Below are 27,218 nucleotides of genomic sequence, written 5' to 3' on the forward strand. Positions count from 1 at the left end.
CAGATTTTTAGAAAGAAAAATGTTTCTAATAATATCTAAATTCCATGAATAAGAAAGTACAAATCTTTTAGGGTATATGAAAGTCAGATTTCATTTGTATCTCTCTGTAAAAACTATCTTCAGGCTCCTTTTCAATAAATCAGGAAACCATTCAGAGGTGGCATTCCTTCAGGGAAATTACTGTTTTGCTGTTTGCTGGCAGTAGGCAGATTTTCTTCTGTAATGGTTATCACAAGGGCCAATATTTTATTGCAAGGTGTCAGTATCCTGCCCCCGTAGCTGAGTATGACTCATTTTCCATATTAGGTAGCAACATGATCTATAACTAAAATTTTAGGTCAAATTTCTTCTCTCTCTAATCAAAATTTCTATTTCACTGACACTTGTCATAAGGAGGTAGCATGTTGCTAGGATATCAATAAACATACACTAGTAAGAAAAGCAACCTCGTAGTCACCAGGTTCTGACGGGCAAGGGAGACGCGAAGCCACTGCTCCACCTGGCTTCAGAGTCCTAGCAATCTTGCTGTCTGGCTTCCCAAGTGCAGTGATTTACAGTTGTGAACCACCATGCCTGCCTTAAAGGCAGCTTTTTCATGAACTGCCAGGGACAAGAAAATATTTAAGTGCTCTGTTTCCACATGGGCTTGCATATCCCCCAGAACAGGTGGCATGTATAGCTTTTTATGCCCGACGGTCCCAGGCTCTGCATCCACACACCCAGGAACTCACCTGGGGACCCCTGAAAACAAAGCTGTATCTGTATAAACACAGACCCCAGGATCTGAGAGTTCTGGGTCCAGGTCTCTAGCTCGTCCACTCCCAGCTGCACCTAGGAAATCAATCAGGCCTGACCTCACTCTCCTCTTACAAGCAGCTTCTGGCTCTGAGCTGAGCCACTACCTTATGAAAATGTATGTGCAAAAAAACTGTCTTACAACTTTCAACTGAAGCCAGTGTCAACGGCTTACCTTGGGTTCCTTTAAGTAACAGTGCATGGCCTGAGTGACATCTGCAGCGTGGACTGCATTGTGGTAAGGGTTTTGACTGTGGTAATCTTCTTGAATCATAACTGCATCAAAAAAAAAAGATTCAATTTTCACTATACAAGGGGAACATTCAAGGATAGAAAGTGGGAATTATGAGTGATCCACATGTATTTTCTATGTGACTATCAACTCAAATTGGTTGTTCACATTCTAAGAGATTCATCTCAATTCAGCCAAACACCAGACATTTCAGTATCACACCACAGCAGAGGCCATGCCACAAAAACAATTCATATCTATCTCTCTATCTATCTATATACATGAATGCAAAGCCAGCTGATACATGGCCTGTCACACATGCTGTCTGTCACTAAACAAAATTTTGCCATGTCATGTACCGACAAGCACATGTTTTTAGCTGTGATCCTGAACAGTCTGTTAGAGCTGACTGACAATTACACAAATTCTTGTACAATTAGAATCACTTACCTAAAAATCTACGGAGTTTCACCATATCTAAATGGAAGTACTCAATCAATCCATGAAGACTAAATAAATGGAAGGTTAAGCTTACTAGACTGTTGCCTAGAAAAGAAAGGAGAGGCCATGTTAGACATGCAAGGCTACAAGGCGACTGTCCGCAGTCAGACTGTGGCCATGACCGTGGAGGCGGCACCCACGCCCACCCTGCACTACTAAAGCCTGCAGCCTCTACTTCGATAGTTATACACATTCAATGTTAACATCTTCATTCCATTCAAAGGAAAAAAAAAATAGCTTTCCAAAAAGAACTGAAAGGTAAAAGCTTTTAAGGATTTTCAGGTTAATTTTCTTTTTACGGCATCAAAATAATGCTCAATAGCAGAATACAGGGACACTGACCCACAGTGAACAAGCCAACCTCACTTTATGAGAGCATTTCACAGAAGTGGGTACAGACCCGCAGCAGACAGCTTTGGCTGCAACCTTCTGAGGTGACAACTGTGCTTATTTTTACTGGGACAGCACTAGAAGGCAGCAATCACCTCCAGGTCCCCAAGGCCAGAGATCCGAGCTGAACCCCTCACCTTTTCTGTGCTAGAGCAGAAAATCTGAGAGCTCGTGGGCACAGGCGGCCTCACAGATGTTACCACTGCGCAGCTCTGATGTTCCTGCCATCCAAACTCACTGTTTCACCAGTGATCCCGCTCACTTTACAAAGCACCTGTTTACAGACCCTGCCATTCCTCTTAAATTTTAACATGCTTATTTCCCATTTTTTCCTTCATGTTCCACAGCCTCAGACTTCACAGAAAGACAAATCAACCACCCCCAAAGGCCTCTAAGCTTCCCGTTCCTTAAACACTAAGTTATCCATATTTCTTCAAAGACAGAACTGGTCCATTGGACACATTTCACCTCATCAACCCACGTGTCTCTTTTTCCTAGGATGCCCCAGCAACATTCAGCATGCTGCACGTTCCTCATGGCTCCCCACTCCCCAGCACGTGCTGTCAGCATGCTGCACGTCCCTCAGGGCCCCCACTCCCCAGCACGTGCTGTCAGCATGCTGCACGTCCCTCAGGGCTCCCACTCCCCATCTCGTGCTGTCAGCATGCTGCACGTCCCTCAGGGCCCCCACTCCCCATCTCGTGCTGTCAGCATGCTGCACGTCCCTCAGGGCTCCCACTCCCCATCTCGTGCTGTCAGCATGCTGCACGTCCCTCAGGGCTCCCACTCCCCAGCACATGCTGTCAGCATGCTGCACGTCCCTCAGGGCTCCCACTCCCCAGCACGTGCTGTCAGCATGCTGCACGTCCCTCAGGGCCCCCCACTCCCCAGCACGTGCTGTCAGCATGCTGCACGTCCCTCAGGGCTCCCACTCCCCAGCACATGCTGTCAGCATGCTGCACGTCCCTCAGGGCTCCCACTCCCCAGCACATGCTGTCAGCATGCTGCACGTCCCTCAGGGCTCCCACTCCCCAGCACATGCTGTCAGCATGCTGCACATCCCTCAGGGCTCCCACTCCCCAGCACATGCTGTCAGCATGCTGCACATCCCTCAGGGCTCCCACTCCCCAGCACATGCTGTCAGCATGCTGCACATCCCTCAGGGCTCCCACTCCCCATCTCGTGCTGTCAGCATGCTGCACGTCCCTCAGGGCTCCCACTCCCCATCTCGTGCTGTCAGCATGCTGCACGTCCCTCAGGGCTCCCACTCCCCAGCACATGCTGTCAGCATGCTGCACGTCCCTCAGGGCCCCCCACTCCCCAGCACATGCTGTCAGCATGCTGCATGTCCCTCATGGCTCCCCACTCCCCAGCACGTGCTGTCAGCATGCTGCACGTCCCTCAGGGCCCCCACTCCCCAGCACATGCTGTCAGCATGCTGCACGTCCCTCAGGGCCCCCACTCCCCAGCACATGCTGTCAGCATGCTGCACGTCCCTCAGGGCCCCCACTCCCCAGCACATGCTGTCAGCATGCTGCACGTCCCTCAGGGCCCCCACTCCCCAGCACATGCTGTCAGCATGCTGCACGTCCCTCAGGGCTCCCACTCCCCAGCACATGCTGTCAGCATGCTGCACGTCCCTCAGGGCTCCCACTCCCCAGCACATGCTGCCAGTGCTCATCCCTGTTGTCTGCATCCCAGTCTTTGCTAGGTTTATTGCTCCCTTCGCTGACAAAAGCTCTCCAGGTTGTATATATTCTATTCTATTCATCAGGATTTTATGGATTTTGCACATAGGACAAACACGCTATGTTAACATATAAACGGACTACTTTAAATGGCTTTAAGCTCATAGGTTACTGCATCACGGATAATAGTAACACATGTGATTCTAGTGTCTTCTGAAGTCTATGATTCTTGCTAAAATATATAAAAATCCCACATTAAGAATTTATTTATGAGAATTAACTAAAAACTCATTAAATCACTATCAACAGAACCTATAGTTGAGTACATTTAAACATTTTTCAGAGCATCAGCAAGACTGGGCAAGGCCATAAAGAGGATTTCTAAAACATAGCATTGTTTATCATTGTGTGCTGGCACAACCATGCATGATGGGAGCACATGCATGTCAGAGAACGACTTCGAGGAACCAGTTCTCCCATCTTTGCTGGGGACTAACTTCCAGTCAGCAGGCTTTTAAAGCAAGTGTCTTCATTTGCTCCACCATCTCGCTGGCCCACACGGATCTTTTACAGACACAGACACGGTCACAGAGATGTGTGCGCACACATGCCACGCTGTGGACGTTGGAGGACAACTTGTAGAAGTCACTCTTGCTTTCTACCATGTGTGCCCAGAACAGAAGACTCAATGTGTGCGCCGGCTTGGTGGCAAAGCCATTTTGCCAGACCCAAGATTCATTTTAAAGATGAAATATCATTTCAGTATGGAAAAAAAAAATCCTGAAATTGAATGCTAATGAGCCAGGCACGGTAGCGCAGATCTTTAATGCCAGCCCCTGGGAGGGGAGGCAGGAAGAGCTCGTGAGCATGAGGCCAGCCCAGATCACACAGTGAGTGCCAGGAGCAGGACTACAGAAAAAAAACCCATGTCTCAGGATCTCAAAAAAAAAGCACCTAAGATGTCATGACACTCACTAGTTTTTAGAAATTAATTTCCCATGAGACCTTGGGCTGCAAAACAGGCTGCCCCCTCTCCCTGCAGCAAGCCAGAAGCTGTTAGGAGCAACAGGCACACCCTGTCCACTCCTGTAAGAGGACGTCAGACAGCAAGGGCTCTCCTCCTGGAGCAGGTAAGGAGGTGAGGTGCACCTGTCCTCGGGCAGCCGCTCTCTCCTGTCCTCTCCGCCCGTCCTCTCCCCTATCCCACTGAGAGCACCAGAGTCAGAAACACAACACACCAGTGAGTGAGTAAGGGAGAAGGGCGGCTGAAGCTGGGTACGGTGAACACCAGTCCTACAGAATTGAGCTCTGAAAGGAAACCGTTCCAGCTACACAACGCAAGCTGAAGAACATTTCCCCCCGGCCATTTGTTCAACTACATTTCTTCAAGTAGAGAATCTCTGGAGCTTCCGGGGGCTCTAGTCAGCGTCCTGTAAAAGCCAAGGCGGGGGCCTAACAACAGGCGGATTTTAATCTGGGACCAAGTCATTCAGCCCACTTCTCCATAAAGCCAGTTCAAACGGGGCGGTCTAAGGAAAGCAGTGAGCATCAGCAGCCGGTGTGGCCGACACGGAACGCAGTCAAGCTCACTAGCTTTCACCCTAAGCCCCTGACTGGGACATTGTGTGCTTTTTTTAAAAAAATCAAATTTAGAAAAGAACAGCCGACTATGTCACTGAACGGCAGGCATCCCAGCAGCCTAGGAACAGGCTATGAGCTCTCAGCCTTTCCAAGTGTCATGGCTGCTCCTGCTGCACCTGTGATTATCTTGAGATAATAGCTGAAGCCATGTTTATGTTGTCAGGAAACGGAGGCGGCCCATCTAATATTTCATTGCCTGTATTAAAGAAAGAAAGAAAGAAAGAAAGAAAGAAAGAAAGAAAGAAAGAAAGAACCCACAAAACCTAGAGGAAGGCCAACTGTCTTTCCAGTAGGGCAGCCAGTTAGGAGGCAGGGAGAGCAAGGGGGCAAGAAGAAAGCTCGCGGGCTGGCACAAGAATACTGTTTCAGAAAACTCCCCGTAAACAGTCACAACGTAAAGAAACTGAAAAGGGAAAATGCAAAGTTGCAATGAGACGCAGGCCAAGTTACTAAAGATGGTGGCGGTAACTGCCAAATGGCCACGTCATGATGGAGGTGATTTTGGTTGCTGATAAGACTTAAAAAAAAAAAAGTGAAATGATTTCAGCTGGCTTTTTGAAAAGTCACTATCAAGGACCAAATGCTGGCACTGAGTGCACAGCCTGTTAAACACAGGAAGGACAGAGCACACTGAGCTTCAGCAGGAGTCCAGCGTGCACAGAAACTCAGGATGGCAATCGATTCACTTACCATTTGTTAGTCTGTCAAACAGAAAGATATCAAAATTCCAATTTCCAACTTTTTCCAGCATACACTGAAATGAAAAGCAAAGATTTCTACTGTAAGTGAATCTCAGTAGCAGCCACTTTCTGCAGACAGTCCATAGCAAAGTTAACATTTGCTGTGCGAAACACCAAGGACCGTGCATCTTCATTCGTTTTACGCTCTAGGTTTTGAGGCAGGGCCCACTGTGCAGGCCGGGCTAGGCTACGACTCATGGAAATTCTCCTGCCTCAGCCTCCCAAGCACTGGGGTTGCAGGACCGTCCTACCACGCTCGGCTTTCCTTCTCTTTTTAGTCATGACTTTTCCAGGTGGCTCAAAAACTGTCTACAGGAATAAATGCCATTTGAAACACATTATTTTGTTTTTCAGTTAACTATATCTAGGTCAGGACAGTCTTTTAGCCTGTTCTGACGGTCTGCCTCTGAAATAATTCACCATCATATAACCCATGTGCTGTTTACTGTCAAGCCAGATTTTAAAAGTCTGGCAAGGAGTTATAATGGCCACAGTACTCACTATGTGCTGACTAGGTGTGGTTCCCAATTCTTACTTGCACCTGAGAAACAGGCAAAAAATAACCAACTCGCTCGGCTAGAGTGGAAGCTGTGATGCTCACTGAGGTGTCCAACGTCTGGGACCTGGCTACCCATAGTGAACCCGCACCAAACTGCAGTCCGATCACCACTGCCTAGGCTTTGGTTGTTCTGAGACAGGGTCTCTCTGTACAGCTCTGGCTGTGCCGGAACTCAGTATGCAGGCAGTATGTAAACTGACAGAAATCTGTCTCTCGCTGCCTCTTTAGTGCTGTGATTAAAGGCGTGCATGACCACACGTGGATAGTTAACCACTTTTCCTGACCTACGGGGTATTTATTGCCAATTTTTAAATATCGTTCAATATTTTCAATAGAATCAATCAATTCACTCTTAGGAGAATATGTACTAGCCGGGCACACCTTTAATCCCAATACTCAAGGAGACAGAGGCAAATGGATCTCTGTGAATTCCAGGCCAGCCTGGTCTACAAAGTGAGTCCAGGACAGCAAAGGCTACACAGAGAAACACTGTCTCGAAAAACCAAAATAAATGAATAAAAATAAAATAAAAAATAAAAAATAAAAAAAAAGCTTTTTTGTATCTCAAAGTTCACCACAATGTAAAATAATGAATAAAACAGTATAAGCCATACTAGTATGCCACGTGCGGAGATTTAAACACAGTATCAGTAACTAGCAATAACACATAGGTTCATAGTCTAACCTAAGCAGCAGGGTTTGTGGGCTCTTTAAACTTCAGAGAGAAGATCAACAGTTTCCCACTGACTTATCAAGAAGGCAAAGATTCTTTTCTTTAGCTTTAAAGTAACTTCAAAGAAGACACCCTGGGGTCTGGCCTATAAAATTTAAGCAACAAATAACTTCAGATATTAAAATTCAAGATTATATACAATCCCATTTGATCAAAACCAAACCCATTTTACTTAAGAAAATTCCTGTAATGCCTTTAGGAAGGAAGGAAGTAATTCTTACAAACACTGCTTTACTTAAGACTAACCCTTCAAGATGATTTGACTGAAAAAGACGCAACCTTCTCCCTGGTCTGTTTCCCTGGAGCCCTGGGTGATGGCATCCTTAGCGATGCACAGACCCAGCTTCCTCATCAACAGCATCAGATGGGGTCACGGCTCGTCCTCTTCCCAGCATGCACCTCGGTGGCAGCTCACAGTTGACTGTTCTGTTGATCCACCCATTACTTAATGTTATAACACACGCGAGCGCACTCGCCGCTTTATCTCGGAAAATTTCCCTGCTCTGTCGTCACACCTACTTACAAGCAAACAGCCCCAAAATATGAAGAGGGGCTCAGTTCAGATGGGAATAAAGTGGCCAAATCAGTTTTTTTTGGAGGTTGGCTCGGTAAATTTATCAAGCAACTCAGATCTTTTTGAAGAAGTTGTACAAACCTTGGCTTGTCCGTTATAATCGTCATCTAAAATGTTTAGAGAACTAGAAACTGTGGCACCCCGAAAAAATCGCGAGGATCTGAGATACCGCTGGAAACTCAGTAACCTTCTGATGTTCCTGGCGGAGACGGAGGCTTCAATTTCAGACTGAGCTGAAAGAGAGGGAGCAACCATGAAAAGACTGGGAAAACCTGCACTAGCTGCTTCTGTAACACCGTCACCCCTTCCCCTCCCCCCCACATGCATGCATGTGCTTCCGGTGTGTGCACCGATGGGTGCTCTGCACGCATGCATGCATGTGCTTCCGGTGTGTGCACCGATGGGTGCTCTGCACGCACGTATGCATGTGCTTCCAGTGTGTGCACCGATGGGTGCTCTGCACGCATGCACGCATGTGCTTCCGGTGTGTGCACCGATGGGTGCTCTGCACGCACGTATGCATGTGCTTCCAGTGTGTGCACCGATGGGTGCTCTGCACGCATGCACGCATGTGTTTCCGGTGTGTGCACCGGTGGGTGCTCTGCACGCACGCATGCATGTGCTTTCAGTGTGTGCACCGATGGGTGCTCTGCACGCATGCATGCATGTGCTTCCGGTGTGTGCACTGGTGGGGCACCTAGAAGAGCACTGGACTTCCCGGGACTGGGGTGAAGGATGGCTGTGAGCCGTCATGCAGGTGCTGGGAAGCAAACCCAGGTCTTGCTGAAGGGCAGCCACTGCTCCTAACCACTGAGGCATTTCTCCAACCTCACATACAAGTACTTTAAAATTTCATTAATTTCCACGAAAAGTTCTTTATGGGAGAGGTATTTTATTTCTATTTCTAATTGAAGAATTAAAAGCATAAGGGTCAGTTTTGAAAAGCTTGGGACAGCTACAGAAGCATCTGGACTCAGAGTCAGCGTTAAATTTTAATTTCCATTAACTACTGACTTCTCATTCTGCGCTTCAGTACCCTGTGTAAGTGTGAACCCTGGGAGCCAGCACTCAGCACTAATCCTAGTCTCACTCTACTGAAAAGCCAAATCCCTGGCACACAGGTACATTAACAACTACAATAATTACACACCTTAAATCCTAATGAAGGTTTTAAATGTTTTAAAGATAATCTTAACTAGAAGAAAAAGAATAGGCAATATATTTGTTTATATCCTAGAAGGGTTCTAAAGGATAGAAATAAAAAATGCTCTAAAGAGAAAAACTCTGGGCTCTGTGGCTCTTCACCGGAAATGGTGTGTCCTCTCACCAACTCTCACAACGTTTCTTTCCCTCTGTCAGAATAACCCAGTCTTTGGCATAAAAGGAAACAACTGGTTTGGGTTATTTACCTCTGTACCTCAGGCCCTTAGCTTAACCCTCTGCATGCCTTCACCACAGCAGCTTTCTTTGTGTGCTTGGCCCCACTAATTTGGATTTTTCAATTCCTCTATTTTCTTATTCACCTTCGGATTGTCCTTTTTACAGGCATTTATTCAGCACCACAATTAGACTATGACACTTAGCAACCAACAACATCCTCTGCTACTAGAAATGTGCTGGGGAAGTCTCTCTTATGGAAACTGTGGACATGTCCGAAGACCAGGAGTTAGCTGTGTGAGCTATGGCATGGAGTCATGTTTTCCTGTCAGGAAACAGTTCTTCTCTGGCCACCATAAGCCAGGAGTCTGACATGACACAGGCACTCTTGACTTTCCTGGCTGCCTTCTGTGTGGTATGTATCCTTTCAAGATTCCCACCTTCAACTCTATTAGGAAGAAAATCTACAATTCCCGGGGAGGGAGCCTACGCCTTTATGTACACCCATGGGGGGCTTATCCTGACTACGTTAACCAAGGTGGGGGAACCCACAGGAAGCTGGACACTTGCCTACACTTACTACTCTCTGCTTCTTGACTCAGGACGAGGAAATGCGGCCATCTTCCTGAAACCCACTGCATCCCAGCCACGATGGACCCTGCCAAGCTGGAATAAGCCTTTTCTCCCTGCAGCTGCTCTTGTCAGGGTGTTTCATTAAAAAAAACAAAAACAAAAACAAAAACAAAAACAAAAACAAAACACTAGGGCAAAGCAGTCACAGCCGCCTGTAAGTTCTTCCCGGGCGCTAGCACTCGTGCACATGCCCACACACAAACATGAAACACTGAGGAGGTACGTTCTTTACTTTGTATATTTCTTATTATTACAAGCACATTCTTCTATCACACAACACACCCTTATTATGATTTCCCTCCCTTTACTCCTCCCGTCCAGATCTACTCCCTTTCTTTCTTTCTTTCTTTCTCTCATTAAAAAAGAACAGGTTTCTAAGGGTTACTATTAAAATATAACAAAATAACATATAAATAAAACAAAAACTATCACAGAGAAGTTGGACAAGACAAAAAAAACGGGAAAAAAAGAGCCCAAGACGACGCGCAGGAACCATACACTCATTTGCACACTTATGAGTCCCAGAAAAACCCTGAACTGGAAGCCAGGACACACATGCAGAGGGCTGGTGCGGCCCTGTGCACGTCCTGCGTACGCTGCCTCAGTCTCTGTGAGCTCCTATGGACTTGGCTCAGCTGTTCTCCTGGTATCCTGCCTCCCTTCTGGCTCTTATACTCTCTGTACCTCCTCTTTCCAGGGGATCCTTGAGCCCTAGATGGAGGGCTGTGATGCAGACATCCCAGTTAGGCTGAGCGTCCTAAGGTCTCTCGGGCTGCATTACGCCTGGCTGTGGGCTTCTGCATGCCCACCTGATGGAGGAAGCCGGAAGGCCATAAATATTTCTGTGTGTGTGAAAGCCACTGCACATGTGCATGGAAGGTGGTGGCTACTAGCCTTTTTCTGATTTCTACATTTCTCATAAAGAATCCCAAGATGTGTGTGTAAATCCCTGTACACGCCTGGCTTCCTTACAATAGGTCCTCAGAAGTAGGGCCAGTGAAATGGTGACACAGCCTGCATCACTAGTCACATGGCCCAGCTGAAGAGTAGGATTCCATAAGTAAATTACAGACAGTAAATTAAAGAACTGTCCTGGAAGACCTTCGCAGAGCTTTTCCTTCAATCTCGTTAAGTCTGATGCCTCTGTACGGGGGGGGGGGGGGGAGCAGGCAGCATGAATAACAGTCGTCAGTCGTCAGGGATACGTGCAAGAGGAGGCGTTAGGGAATGGGAAGGAAGCCAGGACCCTTCATCTGGATAATTACTAAAATGCTCACCCTCTGGTCAAATTACACAAAAATCCAACCCTGTTACCAATACTCAGATGAGCTCACTCTGTTGCACGAAGAGTCATTATTCATTTCACAACACGACAGACAGCAGACTAAACTGTCTCATTAAAGCTCAGCCACATCGAGCTTGGACTACTTACTTCCTGGTTTATTCTGGCTTTTACAGTTGGCAACATTCTGATACAGCTCAAGGAGCTATTACCAGAGGGCACCAGCCTCCGAACATGGACCAGCACCTGCTGTAGTAATCCACAAGGGGGCGCCCTGCAACCACTAAGAGATGACTGTGTAGAACATCTTCATTTTATAATAGATGCTTTAAAGTTTTCACTCTAGTTTAGGGCGATACTGTGCTGAACAAAGACTGAATTCAAACATTCCAAATACTTCCTGTAACTTTTCCTTTCCTTCCCTTAGTTTCCCTCAAAAAAGAAAAAGGAAGGGAGGGGGGGTAAAAAACAGCATCTAAAAGTGAATCATTTTTTAAAAAATGAGTAATTGTATTTATCTACGGGACACTTAGCATGTATGGGCGGATGGAGAAACACTGTTCTGGGTTGCTGTGCGCAATGCTACTCTGTGCTGAAGAGCGAGCCAACAGGGCGGGTGAAGATGGCATTAGAATACAGACTCATCTGAGGTTGAATCCCTGCTCTATCTCCACTCTCTGAACGATCCTTAGTTCTTTATCTGTAAAACAGGCCTCTGAGGACTGACGGCAGAGAGCAAATGAGGTAACACATAGGATGTCTTGGCACAGCTTTTGGGAAAGAAGCAAGCACTCAAAAAATATAAAGTATAAATTATATGTATATTATAAATGATAATTATAAACAGTAAATACTTTAAACACATTACCTTATACTTTTTAAGTTTTGAACCAGATTTCTTTTTCATGATTACATATTTAATACTGAAAATCACTGTATATGTAAATACTTTAGAACTACATTGACAAGGTTTCAAAAAAGTCTCGCAGGACGTTAACCTGGCTATTATGAGTAACAAGCGAGCCACGCACAACCTCAGGTTAGAGCAACTCTAGCGAGAGTGAGGTGCATCAGAAGACCTCCCCTCAGCAATCTTACAGCCGTGGTTTGCAGTCAGCGATGGTCCTGCTGGTCTAATAACTAAGGAAGAGATACAAAGCTCCCAGAAACAGGGTTGCCCTGTGGAGTATGCGTATCTCAGGCTTAAGGCTTGAGCTTAGCGATGTACACACGAAACTCGCTTGCTTGCTTGCTTGGTTCTTTCCTCCCTTCCTTTCTAGTTTTCCATACAGGGGGTCTCTGTGTAGCTTTGGCTGTCCTGGAACTGGCTCTGTAACCCAGGCTGGTCTCGAACCCACACAGCCTGGCCTGCTTTATATCCACCACATGGAATTCTTAGTTCCCCATTAATGGTCTGCGAGAGGAAGGGAAGGAAGTGCAGAGCTTCAGCGCATACTCCCTTTGAAGAGCAGCTGCAAAACTGTATCAGGGTGAACTTCAACTTCGCTAGTTCTGCAAAGCACAAAAGAGCAACCACCGCTACGCTGGGTTAAGATTAAGGTCTGATCCACTCCAGTCTGCCTGGAATGAAATTGTCAAAGATATCTACAATAGTTGCTTTTTCCAAGTCTGGGTCAAAGCAATGAACCCACCGTTTCTTTATTTGCTTTAGTTCCATGTGCACTGGTGTTCTGTCTGCATGTGCCTTTGTGAGGGGGTCAGATCCCCTAGAACTGGAATTACAGTTAGTTGAGAGCTGCCATGTGGGTGCTGGGGATCTGAGTCCGGATCCTCTGGAAGAATAGCCAGTGCTCTTAACCCCTGAGCCATCTCTTTAGCCCCAACCAATGGTTCTTAAATGCAGGTGTCTGAGAACATTCTGGAAACTAGTGTAACATTTCCCAATGCATAAACATGGCAGTGTTCAACTCCACAAGAACCAGTTGGTGAGGGACCTGTCACCAACAGGAGTAGGAACACAGGTCACTGGCATGGAAAGTGTGTGTGTGTGTGTGTGTGTGTGTGTGTGTGTGTGTGTGTGTGTGTGTGTGTGTGTGTCCTGGGTATTAAACTCAGCTTGGTGACAAGTACCTTTACCAACTGTGCCATCTTTCCAGCCCTGTTTCTAGTGATAGCTCCGCGAATTCAAGGAATGCTGTCTTTGAAGGAAGCAGGTGTGATTTCAAGACAAATATGTGAGAGTCAACTAATTCAACAGAAACTGTAGACAAAATATGGTCCTAGTCTATAATGGCACAGCTCCAAGTGCATGCTAGATGGTCATGCCTGAGTAAGAAACTAAATTACAGGAGAGAGACTTTTGCAAAACATCCAAACAGACTAGCTTGGGAAGAAGAAGGTGACAAGAAAATGAAGAGGAAAGCCAAGACAGATACAGTGAAGGAAGTGCCAAGCAAACACCGATGCTCACGAGACAGAACACACCAGCAGGCCCTGAGTACAGCAGACACCCTCGTGGCGCTGTTACACATGGAAGACAGTTGACTCAAGACAGTCCAGCCGGCCTGATCTGCACTGGACAGCTCAGGTACACCCAGACTCAGATGTGTCCATGTCATGTCAGTATGAAGCAAACAATCAAAGCTTAGTGCAGCCTTGTTATGGTGAAAGCAAACAGCCCCGAACCAGTGCACCAAGGGACCATGGGAGCATCTATTAGAGTTCTGTATGTTTTAACAGTCAGTTGCTGTAAAGAAGACAATGTAAAAGTCTTGGCTCAAGAGAAAAACAGCAAGTAGCCTGAACTTGGCTGACAGCTAATACGATTACCTTGGGGAAATGCAAATAAGGCCCTGTACCTCTACTAGCTGAAGGCACATCAATGTGATATAAACATTTACAGTATTTATCAGTAAGCTGCTGGCACCCCGTGTTTGATCAGCAGGACAGCAGTGACTGTTCAACAACCTAAGGGCAAATCTGGGAACCACAAAACAACCACATCAACAACCAAAGGCCCCAAACAAAACAAAACAAAAAAGCCAAACCACACAATTGAAAGCTGAAAGCTGAGAGCTCTGAGGCTGCAGTGTAAATGCCCTGGTTCTCCTGCTACTCCTGCCATTGAGGGAGGAAAAGGAATAAAGTCAGAGATAGTGGGCAAAACATATCTGCACAGCTGGAACGTTACTGTGAGGCAAGAGAAAGAAACAGAAATAACTGCGTTTCTGTAGACATGAAAACCTGTAAAGAAGTATTCCACGTGTTACATCTTCCAGACACTGCAGAAAACCACATTCCCTGCCTGGTGATGTCAATGGGCTTTGGCAAATCCCATCGAGAGAACAGTCAAGCTGACAACTTTGACTATGATTTAACAAGCATGCCAGAATCTATGTACAATAGGATTATAATTGTATTACCTGAGGTACTGGGAAACAAAACCAGGGCTTTACACATGCTGCCAACAGTTCTACCAATGAGCTAGATCCTCACCTATAACTATTAATGGATAAAGAAATAGATGGCTGAATTTCGGGCAAAGGGTTAGCTGAAATGTGTGTGCACACCCTTCTCATGTGTGTGTGTGTGTGTGTGTGTGTGTGTGTGTGTGTGTGTGGTGTGTGTGTGTGTACACGTCAGGGATGGATGTCAAATGCCATCCTCCACTTTTTTGTTTTATTTTTGGTTGTCTTGGTATTGAACATAGGGCCTAATATATGTGAGGCACACACTACCAGTCCACCACAGCCCTTGTTTTTGAGATGAGATCTCTTGCTGAGCCTAGACATTACCGACTTACTCAAATGGCTGACCGGCAAGCTCCAGGGTTCTCCATCTCCACTTCCTTAGACCCTGGATCTGAGGATTGCTCTCCCAGACCTTGCTTTTCATGAGGATGCTAAGGATCTAAACTCATGTTTACATGGCAAGCACTTTACTGAGACACCTCCTTAAGACACAAACACAAACCAAAAGAGAATTGACATACGTTATCATGTCCAATTAATTTAGGAGACCAGCCATACATGGCCAGTAGAATACAAAAAAATAAACCCTCTGTAGGTTATTTGAAGCAAAAGCTTCAGCCTACTGAATTCAAAAGAAACAGAAATGAGCTTTCCTTTTGGTTATCTCTCTGTTTTTTTGCTTTTTGTTTTTAAAGCAGAAACCTAGAAACACCTTTGAGGCAGAAGCTGTCGCAATTTAGAACAAGCAAGCTAAGGAGCCAGCAAGGTGCCCACATTAGAGAGGCACAAGTTTTAGGCCACCTGCCGGCGCAGCACTGACCATCTCCAGCCTGACCATCTCCAGCCTGACCATCTCCAGCCCTGACCATCTCCAGCCCTGACCATCTCCAGCCCTGACCGTCTCCAGCCCTGACCGTCTCCAGCCCTGACCGTCTCCAGCCTGACCATCTCCAGCCTGACCATCTCCAGCCTTGACCACCTCCAGCCCTGACCATCTCCAGCCCTGACCATCTCCAGCCCTGACCATCTCCAGCCTGACCATCTCCAGCCTGACCATCTCCAGCCTGACCATCTCCAGCCTTGACCACCTCCAGCCCTGACCATCTCCAGCCCTGACCATCTCCAGCCTGACCATCTCCAGCCTGACCATCTCCAACACTGACCATCTCCAGCCCGACCATCTCCAGCCTGACCATCTCCAGCCTGACCATCTCCAGCCCTGACCATCTCCAGACCTGACCATCTCCAGCCTGACCATCTCCAGCCTGACCATCTCCAGCCTGACCATCTCCAGCCCTGACCATCTCCAGCCTGACCATCTCCAGCCTGACCATCTCCAGCCTGACCATCTCCAGCCTGACCATCTCCAGCCTGACCATCTCCAGCCTGACCATCTCCAGCCTGACCATCTCCAGCCTGACCATCTCCAGCCTGACCATCTCCAGCCCTGACCATCTCCAGCCCTGACCATCTCCAGCCCTGACCATCTCCAGCCTGACCATCTCCAGCCCTGACCATCTCCAGCACTGACCATCTCCAGCCCTGACCATCTCCAGCCCTGACCATCTCCAGCACTGACCATCTCCAGCCCTGACCATCTCCAGCACTGACCATCTCCAGCCTGACCATCTCCAGCCCTGACCATCTCCAGCACTGACCATCTCCAGCACTGACCATCTCCAGCCTGACCATCTCCAGCCTGACCATCTCCAGCCTGACCATCTCCAGCACTGACCATCTCCAGCCTGACCATCTCCAGCACTGACCATCTCCAGCCTGACCATCTCCAGCCTGACCATCTCCAGCACTGACCACCGTCTCCAGCCTGACCATCTCCAGCCTGACCATCTCCAGCCTGACCATCTCCAGCCCTGACCATCTCCAGCCTGACCATCTCCAGCACTGACCACCGTCTCCAGCCTGACCATCTCCAGCCTGACCATCTCCAGCCCTGACCATCTCCAGCCTGACCACCTCCAGCCTGACCATCTCCAGCCTGACCATCTCCATCCCTGACCATCTCCAGCCCTGACCATCTCCAGCCTGACCACCTCCAGCCTGACCATCTCCAGCCTGACCACCTCCAGCCTGACCATCTCCAGCCTGACCATCTCCAGCCTGACCACCTCCAGCCTGACCACCTCCAGCCTGACCATCTCCAGCCTGACCATCTCCAGCCCTGACCATCTCCAGCCCTGACCATCTCCAGCCCTGACCATCTCCAGCCTGACCATCTCCAGCCTGACCACCTCCAGCCCTGACCATCTCCAGCCTAACATGCACAGTGGGTCCTGAAATGGAAGAAGCCCTGGCTTAAGCTTGTGAACTATGCAAATATACAACAGACAAGACAAAAGATAAAGTTCACAGAATACTAAAAACTGCTTCAGAAAACCTCAAGTGAGCTCCTGGGGAAATGTTTACATTTTAGATAAAGACACGCTAAGAGCTCACATGTGGGGGGAAAGCTCGTGAAGAGTAAAAGTTTCACTGTGACATTTCTATCTCCTAAAAGACCAACCTCAAACTGACAGACTTCAATCAGTAAAGCAGCTTAGTAGAGTGCAGCTGCTGGTCCTGCCTGCAAACTGACTGCACACCTCTGGGAAACGTCCTGGCAGAGGATCTCAATCATTAAATCACTCTGCTCTGTGGCCATGAATAAAAAAATTCAAAATTTGTCTCCAAATTTAAATTCCCTCAGTTCTTTGTAAGTAATTGCGGGTTTAATGTAACTTAGTTAACAAATACATGATCTGAACATAAACCTATGAGTTTAAATAACTGACTAATTCCATCATATCACACCATTTTCTCTCTAAGGGATTCAGCAGCACCGTAAGTTAGGACATTACTATCACGAGCAAGGCAAACGTGAACGCCTTCGCATGAACTCACACAATTAGGTCTGACTACCCCTTTACATATATTTCTAGTTCTGGTGGTGAAACTGACAGGAGAGAACACTTAAGAGTTTTTAGTGCACATAACTGCACTGTCTTCCTGAGTCTGAATTATTTTGATTTCCAACCTTGCACGTTAGTTCTTTCTTTGTTGAACAAGGAATCTGTTTAGCAAGGTTGATTATTTATTACAGTTAATAAGTTTCTGTGTTCAGATGAGTTTTCTTTCCTTTGTTGGGGATGGAGGGAGCAGACACCCAACCCAGAGTGTCTTTGTGCAGCGTGTACCTAAAGCTGGGCCCGACCCCCTGAACTTCCTGTCTCTACCTGTCAATTGCTAGGATTATAAGTATATGTTGTTACTGACTTTTTTTTTTCTGTTTTCCCCCTAGCTTTCACCTTCAGAAAGATTTACTCATTTGTTTTTTAGACAGGACCTGGCTATATAACACAGGCTAGCCTCACACTGGAGATCCTGCTGTCTTCATTTCCTCAGTGATGAGATCACAGACATAAGCCACCATGCCCAGCTCAAGTCTCTTCAAAGTAAAAACATGATGCTGTTAAGTGAAAGTACATTTACAGGCCTAAGAGAAGAAGGATTATAATAAAAGACAAGACACAAAAACTCCTGTGGTGGGGGCTGGGGTAGGGGACAGCTATCTACGTAAGAGTAACGTTGAGGTCCTTCTTTAAAAATATGAAGAAAAACCAAATAAAACAGAAAATAAAGAAAGTAAACTCCTGCCCCAGTGGGCTTGCTCTGGCAATTTGGGTGGCGACACAGCTTTTTGCAGTAGGATATTTCCTTGTTAAGTTGCTCTGAACTTGTTCATGTTCCTCTGTGCAATGCCAAGAATACACACACACACACACACACACACACACACACACACACACACACAGAGTAAGAAAATGGTCTATGATTCAACTACACTCCCAAACTCCCTATATCAGATTTAAAAACAAAACAAAACACAGGAAACACCTTTTTTCATTAATTAATTAATTAATTAACTTTACATTCCAGTCAGAGCTTTCCTTCCTTTCAATTCCTCCCTGTATGGCCCACTGTGCTCCCCTCCCTTTCTCCTCAGAGAGGGGAGGGAGGCCCCTATGGATATCAACTGGCCTGGGCATAGTATAGTAGGACTGGGAACATCTTTTTTTTTTTTAAAGATTTATTTTTATTTATTATTATATATACAGTGCTCTGCCTGCATGTACACCTGCAGGTCAGAAGAGGGCATCACATCACATCACAGATGGTTGTGAGCCACCATGTGGTTGCTGGGGATTGAACTCAGGACCTTTGGAAGAGCAAGCGGCACTCTTATCCATTGAGCCATCTCTCCAGCCCTGGGCACATCTTCTATTGCGGCTACCAGAGGGAAAAGAGACCCAAAGGCCGGCACTGTAGGCAGAGGAGCCCCTGCGCCTGCTATTAGAGGTCTCACAGAGGGCCATGCTGCTACACAGTGTAGGGGTTTAGGTTGGTCCTGTGGACGCTCTCTGGTTGGTGGTTCTGTCAACAGAAAACACTTTGGAGCCTGTAATGGTGACCCCAGTTGGTAGCTGTCTGGCTTGAACTGGCAACAGGAGAATAGGCCTTCAGAATGTGAGTTGAAGGAGGGTTAAGGATGGAGCCGCATATGCAAGAAAAGCTCGGCACTGCAGCATCCGAATGCCTCACTTCTAGGAAAATCTAGTACGGAATTTACTCAACACAGAGGGAAAAAAAATCTACTACTTAAAAATAATTGCAGCACCTGAAAAACAATCATTAGAAGAAGGCACAGCAGAAAGAGTATAAAATTAGAGTAGCCAAAGCGTGCAGGCTCCAGTGCACAGCTGGTCTCTAACTACAGCGTGCAGGCTCCAGTGCACAGCTGGTCTCTAACTACAGTGTGCAGGCTCCAGTGCACAGCTGGTCTCTAACTACAGCGTGCAGGCTCCAGTGCACAGCTGGTCTCTAACTACAGCGTGCAGGCTCCAGTGCACAGCTGGTCTCTAACTACAGCGTGCAGGCTCCAGTGCACAGCTGGTCTCTAACTACAGCGTGCAGGCTCCAGTGCACAGCTGGTCTCTAACTACAGCGTGCAGGCTCCAGTGCACAGCTGGTCTCTAACTACAGCGTGCAGGCTCCAGTGCACAGCTGGTCTCTAACTACAGCGTGCAGGCTCCTGTGCACAGCTGGTCTCTAACTAAAGCGTGCAGGCTCCAGTGCACGGCTGGTCTCTAACTAAAGTGTGCAGGCTCTAGTACACAGCTCGTCTGTAACTGTTCATGACTCGTTCCTGTATCTCACCTGCTCCCATTGAGAAGACCTGATCCTAGGAGCTAAACAGAGAAACAAGAGAGAGAAAGCCTAACAGGGGAGTAAGAAAACTACCAGAGGAGTCAGGGACAGTGGGGGTTAGTGAAGGCCCAGAGAGGACAGAGGGGAGACCAACACCACTGCCACTGAAGAACACAAACCATACAGGGCTTAACAATGGGCTAAATTTGAGTAGAAAGGGACAATAACAGCCAAGAATTTTACAGCAGGGAAATTAACAAGCCGAAGGCAAAAGTCAGGAGGTGCATAGCAAAGAGGGTTGAGGAGCTGCAGACAGAGAAGATTCCAGGTGCAATTAATATAATATGTCCACATCCAGAATTTGAATAATCCAGCTAATTTTATTTCAGTGTGCATGGTTTTTGGTCACTGTAAAAGTACTATTATTTTAAAATATAGATGTAAGAGAAAAAGCATATTATAGAAGTTTTATTTTTGCTTGTTTGTTTGTTTGTTTTTAAGGTCCGGGTATTCCTGAAGGGTTAAATTTACCCTTCAAACCCAACTACGTGCAGGTATCTTTGCAGGCCCAGGATCCCCAGAAATGAGTGAGCATGCAGCTGCGGCTGCCCATCAGAAGGCACCTCATGGGGAGGGGAGGTAAAGAACAACTTTGCTTCCACAGGAATAAGCCCAGCTATCTCTACCTCTCAGGAGGAGGTGAGACATTCTACAAGGAGGGAGTCTGGAGAGTTATGGCAGCTGTGAAGGCTGCGGCAGGCCAGGCTTCAGGAGCATGCATGCAGGCCTAAGGCTGCACTTTCCACTTTTCATCCAATCTGATAATATTCGACTCCTAAAAGGAGTGTGCAAGGATCTGCACGCTTGTCACCAGCACTGGCACACTTGGCTTATGTCTCCCTGTAACGTTCTGGGTTACGTCTCGCTAGCTTCCTAACGATACAAGAACGTTCTACTATTCCTTTCCATTAGAGACACTCTGAGTAGTTTTATCAAGCCTATCATCCCCTCCCCACCAAAATTTACCATTTTGTCCCCTATTTAAAACTTCCAACTTCCTTTGTAGCAATGTGATTTCCCAAATCCTCTTTTATTAAATTTAGTGAAACTCTTGGGGCATATGAGAGAGAAGAACCCATAAACATAAACATCAGCGACGGGTCCTCCACCACCCTGAGTACCACAGGATTTTATAGCATTTCCCCCAAAGCTTTAAAAGACTGATAGTTTTAAAGCTGTTCCACAAAAATGGAACCAAGCAAAGTAATTTTATAAAGCAAAAAACCTTTTAAAAAGCAAACACGCTGTTACTGGAGTGTCATTCAGTAATGAAATCTTTAATACTATCAACAAAAGGAATATCACCAATGTACATGAATGTGCTCAGTGAAGGGGTCAACAGTCACTCACCAGCAAGCTGTTTTCTGCAGCAACTGGCCATCCTGCTCCATTCCAGGAGGGAGCAGAGAAGCCTGGTTCTATAGTAACTTTTTCTTGTAGAGCTATAGAATTTAATCTTTATATTGGCCACCCCATTCTTACTAACGTAATGAATCACATTGATTTTCTTCAACTTAAAGCAATCTTACACTCCTAGGAAACTTTATTGGTCTTCCCATTTAGCCTGGTGAGCTCTTTGGGATGCTCCGTCTTTCTCGGGTGTGATCCAGCTGTGGGTTTTCATGGGCAGTGTGGCCCATTTGCTCTCCTTTTGACTTTTTTCTAGCATGTCACAGCTGTTTTTCTCTTCTAGCTTATTGGCTCCTCTGGAAGTGCAGTGTGCCTGTGCTCAGCTGGCGCTCACCTCACAGTCCCTCCTGTCAGCCTCTCCTCCAAATTGTCCTGTTGCCCTAGCCTCAGGACACTTAGAAGCCAACGAGGCTGCCTTGGGCCAGCGCTCCCACACAGCTGCTGCTCCCGTTGGGGAGCATATATACAAAAAGAAAACGAAAGGATTATTACTGACAAGCTGTTAACTGTCCCTTCCCAGATGTATGCTTTGCCTCTTTCACTATTTTTTTTATTGTGTCTTTGACTTTGGTTTTCAGGTACATGAGGACCCGCCTAAGCATGCTTTCCTTTCAGGGTTACTCTGCTAAAGGCTTAAAATACTTCTTCATCTACATTTTAAAAGGTGGCATTCTATGACAAGTAGGTCTGAGTCACTTGTTACTGAGGGAGCAGTGACGCTTCAAGGCAGCCCCAGGGTCCCCGTACAGTCTTACTGTGTGTGCCAAGACTGGAAAGCCCAACCTCCCTGTCACTAGCAGCTGCTCTTGGGATCGTCTTTATAGCCTGCAGCCACCTGGACATAACCAGTGCTTGAGTATCTCAGGGTTTGGACTAGTTTCTCCCTCATGAAGTGCTCTGGGGTTTCACCTAGACACAGATGTTTTATTAGCAGTGCCTATGCCTGCACTCCAAGCAAACCTGGCAGGTTGTGAAGGCCTGTTTCTGCTTCTCTGATGGTGAGTGTCCTGTTCACCATCCCCGTCCTACCTCCTGACTGCTCAGAATCAGCACATGACAACTCACAATGCCAGGCCTGAATTTATAGCCTGAATTACTTAGGATGCATTCTATAGTTTGTCAAGTCGGTCTCATTTTTTAGTGTTAATGAAAAACCAGATTTAACAATGCAGTATTTAAGAGCTTTAAAACTTGTTTTCCCTTTCTCTCCACTATGATCTAGACACACACAAAATGTTTGTTTTTTAAAATACAGAACATTCTACCAGTATTTTTAAATAAATCTGTAGTCCAGTACTCAGGAGGGAGGGAGAGAGAGGCAGAAAGATCAAAAGTTCAAGGTCACCCTGGGCTACATGGTGAGTATGAAGGTAGCCTGGGGTCTAGGAGACCCTGAGTCAAAGTCAGCGCTCTAATCACGCTCTGCTAGTTATCTGTTTATCAGTGTTATCTAGAAATATAGTATAATTTATGACCTAAGGTTTTAAAAAACGTCAAAACATAATATAGCATTTTTTCCTCCCTTGTATTCTTTCTCCCTAAAAAATTAAACACTATAGACTATAAGACTTTTTATGTTATATTTAAGATTGTGTTATAAATATATTTACGTTATAAAATTATAAAAAATTTTAGTTTTGAAAATATGAAGTAAATACTTACAGTGAAAAATACGAAAGTCAATGTACGGATGGGAACCTCTTCTTTCTGTTTCAAATCCTGCTCGACTTCTTACGCGAACATCTCCTGGACAAAATAAAAAATAAATGTAAGTTTAGAAAGCTGTTGCTGGTAAGGAGATCCCATGTGCAGTGTACGGCCAGCCAGGGGAGGCCAGTGGGTAAGGGGAGGGGTCAATACAGTGATACGTATGTGAGAAAGCCACAGCGAAACCCATGGCTGTGTGCTAAAACATAAAATCAACAAAATAAACAAACCGAGTGATTAAGAACTGATCTATTTGGAGGAGGTAATAAAATTTCATTCCTTAATAATTATCTATATTTTAGAAGTCATTTAATTACTCTGATGAAGTTGAAACAATAACAATAAAAAACCAGTGAGAAATGAAATGTTTCGCAGAGGAAAATTCCAGGGACGAAACTTTTAAAAAGCCACAGCAAGAAGCAGGCATTTACCAAGCATCTACTCTCCTGGGCTGCATACAAAGACTATGGAGACAGGAAACACATTGTAATTTTATAATGCAGTGAACTCATGTTGGAGTCTGTTTTTTAATCTCTCTTCTCACTCAAGGCTTTTAGCAAGTTCTTAAACTTTTCTTTTTATCCCTTCAATACTGTTCTTGCATAAACACACATGCTTTTCAGATAGATTAGCAACCAATTACCAGGGAATCTGCATCACAGGTATTGCTGAATTCTGTAATCACACCCCAATAAGAAGAGCCTTAGGGGCTGGAGAGATGGCTCAGCGGGTTAGAGCACTGCTTGCTCTTCCAGAGGTCCTGAGTTCAATTCCCAGCACCCACATGGTGGCTCACGAGCATCTGTACTGGGATCTGATGTGCAAGCATACATGCAGATTAGAGTACTCAGGTGTAAATAAATAAACCTTAAAAAACAAAGAAACAAAAACAAAATAAAACAGAACAACAACAGACCAACAAAAGAAGAGCCCGAGCTCCCACGCTGCAGATGCAGAAATTGGGCTTTGGTAGGTTAGATCGCATGTCCATGCCTGTGTTGCTGCAGGTGACGAGCCAGCACCCAAAACCATGACTTCCAAATGCGGCCCTTTCCTGTTCACGGTGTCAGAGCACCCAAGTTCATAACAACGAGGAGAGGCTCCTAGGCGCCTCTGTCCGTCTCTGTGCCCGCTGAGGAAGGCTCCCTCAGCTACTGTGACTCCATCTCTATCTCCCAAGGCCTCTTTTTATGTGGTGACTCCTCATTATGACAAAGGTTGCGGAGGACATGTCAGACCCAGGACAAACCCGTGCACAAAGTTTACCCTCTCATGGGACAGACAAATAAACAAATACATAACTCCTTTCCACAGAGGGTTAGAAGCTATGAAGCAAGTTAAAGGAACTGGGAATGGAGGGCTGGGTTGGGATACCGTCATCAGGGGAGTCCTCAATTGAAAGAGTTGTCTTCCTAGCAGCCACACGGTGGCTCACAACCATCTATAACGTGATCTGACGCCCTCTTCTGGTGTGCAAGTGTACATGCAGGCAGAACACTGGGTACATAATACATAAATAAATCTTAAATAAAAAAAGAAAAGAAAAGGAAGAAAGAGTTGTCTGAACAGACTGTAGCGAGTGAGGCAGTGAGCCTTTTGGCTCTCAGAAGAGAGAGTTTTCCAAGCACGAGGGAGAGCAAGCGTGAGCACCCTCAGCCAGCAGCACACCTGTCATGGTCACAGACAGGTAAGAAGGCTAGCATGGCAGGAGTGCTGGGAAAGGAAACTTTAAAAGTGGGGTCCGAGAGGCTTGATCAAGGCTGGATCACACTGGACCTTGGTACCTAACATGCCAGCCTTGGCTGTTACTGTGAGGTTGAAAGCCATCAGCGTACTCTGAGCACACAGTTAAGACGACTTCACTATGTATAAAAAAGGTTCACCTTGGCTGTGGAGACCAGCGTTCAGGAAGACCAAGTTAGCATCAAGTACAAGAAGCAAGGAAACAGCCATGCTTTAGCTGGGTGGTAATTAGATGAGGACGGGGCAGTGCTATCGGGCAGTAACACGGTCAGGATGGCGTGATGCTACTGCGTGCTGACGCCATCGGCTTGGTGCAATGCCAGCCTTTTAAAGTACCCACAAACAGCGCTTGCCAATGAATTAGACAGAGTACGTAAGGACCGGGAGTTGAGAATGACTGCATTTTGGGAGTACTGAGTTATAGCTACAGAGATGGCAAGACTGCAGATATGGAAAACAAATCTTCTCAGGCCTGTTAAAAGTTTGAGGTATCTGTACTAGGCTGATCAAAAAAATCTCTCATAGAAACAGAGTAAATGTGTCTAAAGCTTTGTATTAAGGGTAAAAGAATCATAAACACATCTTTTTAAGTGACGGGGCAACGGGAAAGGACAGAACCTGGTAAAAATACCCAAGATACAAAGTAAATTAGAGAAGGGTAAGCACAAGAGGGAAGAACAGGGGAGGGAAACTTTAAAGACTGGCTCAGGATCGCAGAGCTGAACAAAGAATTCTAAGCACGAGGGGTAAGGTCGGGAGCAACCCCTCAAGGTCAGCAAGCACGACTCCCGGGGTCCAACTGCACGGTCGGTAGTGTAAAGTGAAGAGGAAGGGATGGGTCTGCTTAAAGAAGGCGGCCGGCAGAAGTGACACACACACACACACACACACACACACACACACACACACACGTCCAGCTGAAGGAAAAGGCCAGCAGAAGACACACACACACACACACACACACACACACACACACACACAGCTGGCTACACTGACCAGGACATGGATGGGTGTGGGGCCAGGCAGACCTGTCAGCTACTCCCTATCATGTTGGCATGACCTTACTTAGTCAGCAGCTGGCTGCTCTTTGGCAGCTCAAGAAACTCATTTTCCACCAAGAATGCTCTAAAACAAAAGCTGTACACTAAACATACTGTCCTATTAAACCAGACTTCTAAACTGTCTTTTAACTCTAAAATGTGTCTCCTTATTAATCATACTCAGTATTAGTTTTCAGACGCTAAGCTTCAATTTCTGCTTCAAAAACTAACGAAAAGGTTACCTAATGAAAGTCTTCTCCTCCCAAACAATATGACAACAAAATTAACTGGCGCTGACACAACGCTCTGCTTACCCAGCATACGAATATATAACGCAGTCTGGTCGGAACTGTCATAGGAAATAGCTCCACGTCTCTGAAAGGAAAAAAAAAAGATACATTTTAGTCCATGATAATGAAAGGTGATCTAAAATTTAATTCAGTGAACATACATTTATTATTTACTACATATTATTTGCAAAGCACTGTGCAAAAAAATGTTGGACATGTAAAATGCATCTGCTATGGAAATCTCTAGCTGAGGGAAAGACAAGTACAACTCAGCATAGCTACGAACTACCAGAAGAAATGAATGCAAGAGTGAAAGGTTTGGGACTGCCATACAAGCTGGTTTCTTTTGGGGGATGCTGAGGGTGGAACCCACAGCCTTGACATGCCAGGTAAACTCTTTTTATCACTGAGCTGTATCTCCAGTCCCACGGAAGCTGGCTTCTAAACCAGTTACAAGAGCTACTCAGTGGGAAGAAGAGGGCAAAGGTCAATCCGATGGTGGTCCAGGTATGGCCTCCCCAACCCCAGGCCTCCATGTTTTAAAAGAGTGAATATTTCGAGTCCCACTCACAAGTCCTCCGGTGGCTCCTCACTGCACTGGAAATGAGTCCAAACCCCATGGTCTATGATCTGCTGTCAATGTTCTTGCTCCCCTGCCTGCTCCAAGCACTGCTGCCTGCGTTTCTCATCTCTTACACCTGGATAAAACATTCTTGGGCGTATCCTGACTAACTACACTCCCCTGCGATGCTGCACGGCACTAGCTCTATTTGTTACTACCTTCAAAGCAACACATTTTATTAACTGTGCAAACAAACAAAAAATCAGCCAGGCACACCCCTTAACCCCAGCACTTGGGAATCAGAGGCAGCACGGCCTACATACATACATGAATACATACATACATACATACATACATACATAGCACGTGGCTAGCATTATCCTATTTGCTTTGTAGTCAAATAGAAATTCTACAAGAGCTGGAACCTTATCTGTCTCATTCACCACAGTATCTTGGCCTCGGAAATAGGATCTGTCACTTGGAAAGATCTAAAGAAATACTTTGTCAACAAATGTACTTGTTACAAATAAAACTTATGAACTAAGGAATAGTAAACAGTTACTGACAGAATTGACACCAATGAACACACTTCAAAAGCTGGATGATAAAATTGACCAAACCTCTGATT

General features: G+C 46.1%; 1 protein-coding gene across 5 annotated transcripts in view; it reads right to left on the reverse strand.

Annotated features, from left to right (window-relative positions):
- Positions 1 to 27,218, reverse strand: part of PDE7A (phosphodiesterase 7A) — an 84,375-nt gene that overhangs the window by 11,480 nt on the left and 45,677 nt on the right. For all 5 annotated transcript variants that reach the window (XM_084797269.1, XM_084797270.1, XM_084797273.1 and 2 more), the window contains exons 2-7: positions 26,053 to 26,113; positions 22,911 to 22,994; positions 7,935 to 8,086; positions 5,938 to 6,001; positions 1,478 to 1,573; positions 971 to 1,071 (exon numbers count right to left, since the gene is read on the reverse strand). In XM_084797269.1, the coding sequence (XP_084653395.1) occupies positions 971 to 1,071; positions 1,478 to 1,573; positions 5,938 to 6,001; positions 7,935 to 8,086; positions 22,911 to 22,994; positions 26,053 to 26,113 (558 nt within the window). The remainder of the gene's footprint in view (positions 1 to 970; positions 1,072 to 1,477; positions 1,574 to 5,937; positions 6,002 to 7,934; positions 8,087 to 22,910; positions 22,995 to 26,052; positions 26,114 to 27,218) is intronic.

The sequence above is a fragment of the Acomys minous genome (genome assembly GCF_964271855.1).
Source record: "Acomys minous genome assembly, chromosome: 9".
NCBI classification, from domain to species: domain Eukaryota; kingdom Metazoa; phylum Chordata; class Mammalia; order Rodentia; family Muridae; genus Acomys; species Acomys minous.